The 822-nt window shown below is 56.3% G+C and overlaps 1 protein-coding gene across 1 annotated transcript in view; it reads right to left on the bottom strand.

The window, feature by feature from the left end:
- Nucleotides 1–428: 428 nt before the first annotated feature.
- GATA1 (GATA binding protein 1 (globin transcription factor 1)) overlaps nucleotides 429–822 on the bottom strand; it is a 3,622-nt gene continuing 3,228 nt past the window's right edge. Inside the window, exon 6 of the mRNA XM_010844350.1 lies at nucleotides 429–822. This exon is cut by the window's right edge and continues 25 nt beyond it. Within this exon, the coding sequence (XP_010842652.1) occupies nucleotides 568–822 (255 nt within the window). The 3' untranslated portion in view covers nucleotides 429–567.

Raw genomic sequence — 822 nt, forward strand, 5'->3', positions numbered from 1 at the left:
CCAAAAGGTGTCTGGATCCACTTCTGTGCCCAGTGCACGTGCCGTCGTGCTGTCTCAAAGATCACCCCACTGGTGCACAACCCCACACATTTACTCAGCACATGCTGCCGCTGACACACTTCCACATACTTCACACATTCACCCCTGCCCAGCCTTTCAGGGGAACCTGGAGTCACGCACGTCATGTCACACAGCCTCATCCCTATTGCCCGTTGCACACTGGCTCCCACCATGATGTGTCAGTGCACATGCTATCTCATTCCACCTGGACGCTGTCACACTTGGTTTCACATGTACCCTTACAATTGTGAAACCCCATGTGCTATCTCCCATGGTCACACATGGCAGCTCACAGTGTCATGAAATAATCATGGACACAGATACATACACCCCAGTCCCACATAGACTCACACCTCCATTTTCAGGACTCTGGTGGTTTTATTTTACGGAAGCTTTGAAGGTCCAGCCCAAGGTTTTTCTGGGTCCCAGGAGGTTGGGTGGGACACACTGCTGGCTAGAAATGGGGAGGGAACACCAGACCCTGCCCTGAGGCCGTGCTCGGTACCCTCATGAGCTGAGTGGGGCCACCACAGTGGTGGTGGTGGTGGGAGGCACAGGGCCTGTGGGGAAGGAGCCTGTGGGTGAGCCCAACAGGGGTCCTGGAAATGGCATGATATGGCTAACAGGCCCTGACAGCACTACGGGCCCCAGGCCTTGGTAGACATGGGCAGTACCAGGTGGGCCCAATGTCAAGCCTGAGGTCACCTCCCCGCAATTCCCGCTACTGCTGCCCCCAGCCACCACCATGAAGCCGCCAGATGG

The sequence above is a fragment of the Bison bison genome, unplaced genomic scaffold (assembly GCF_000754665.1).
Source record: "Bison bison bison isolate TAMUID 2011002044 unplaced genomic scaffold, Bison_UMD1.0 scf7180017864200, whole genome shotgun sequence".
In the NCBI taxonomy this organism is placed as follows: Eukaryota; Metazoa; Chordata; class Mammalia; order Artiodactyla; family Bovidae; genus Bison; species Bison bison.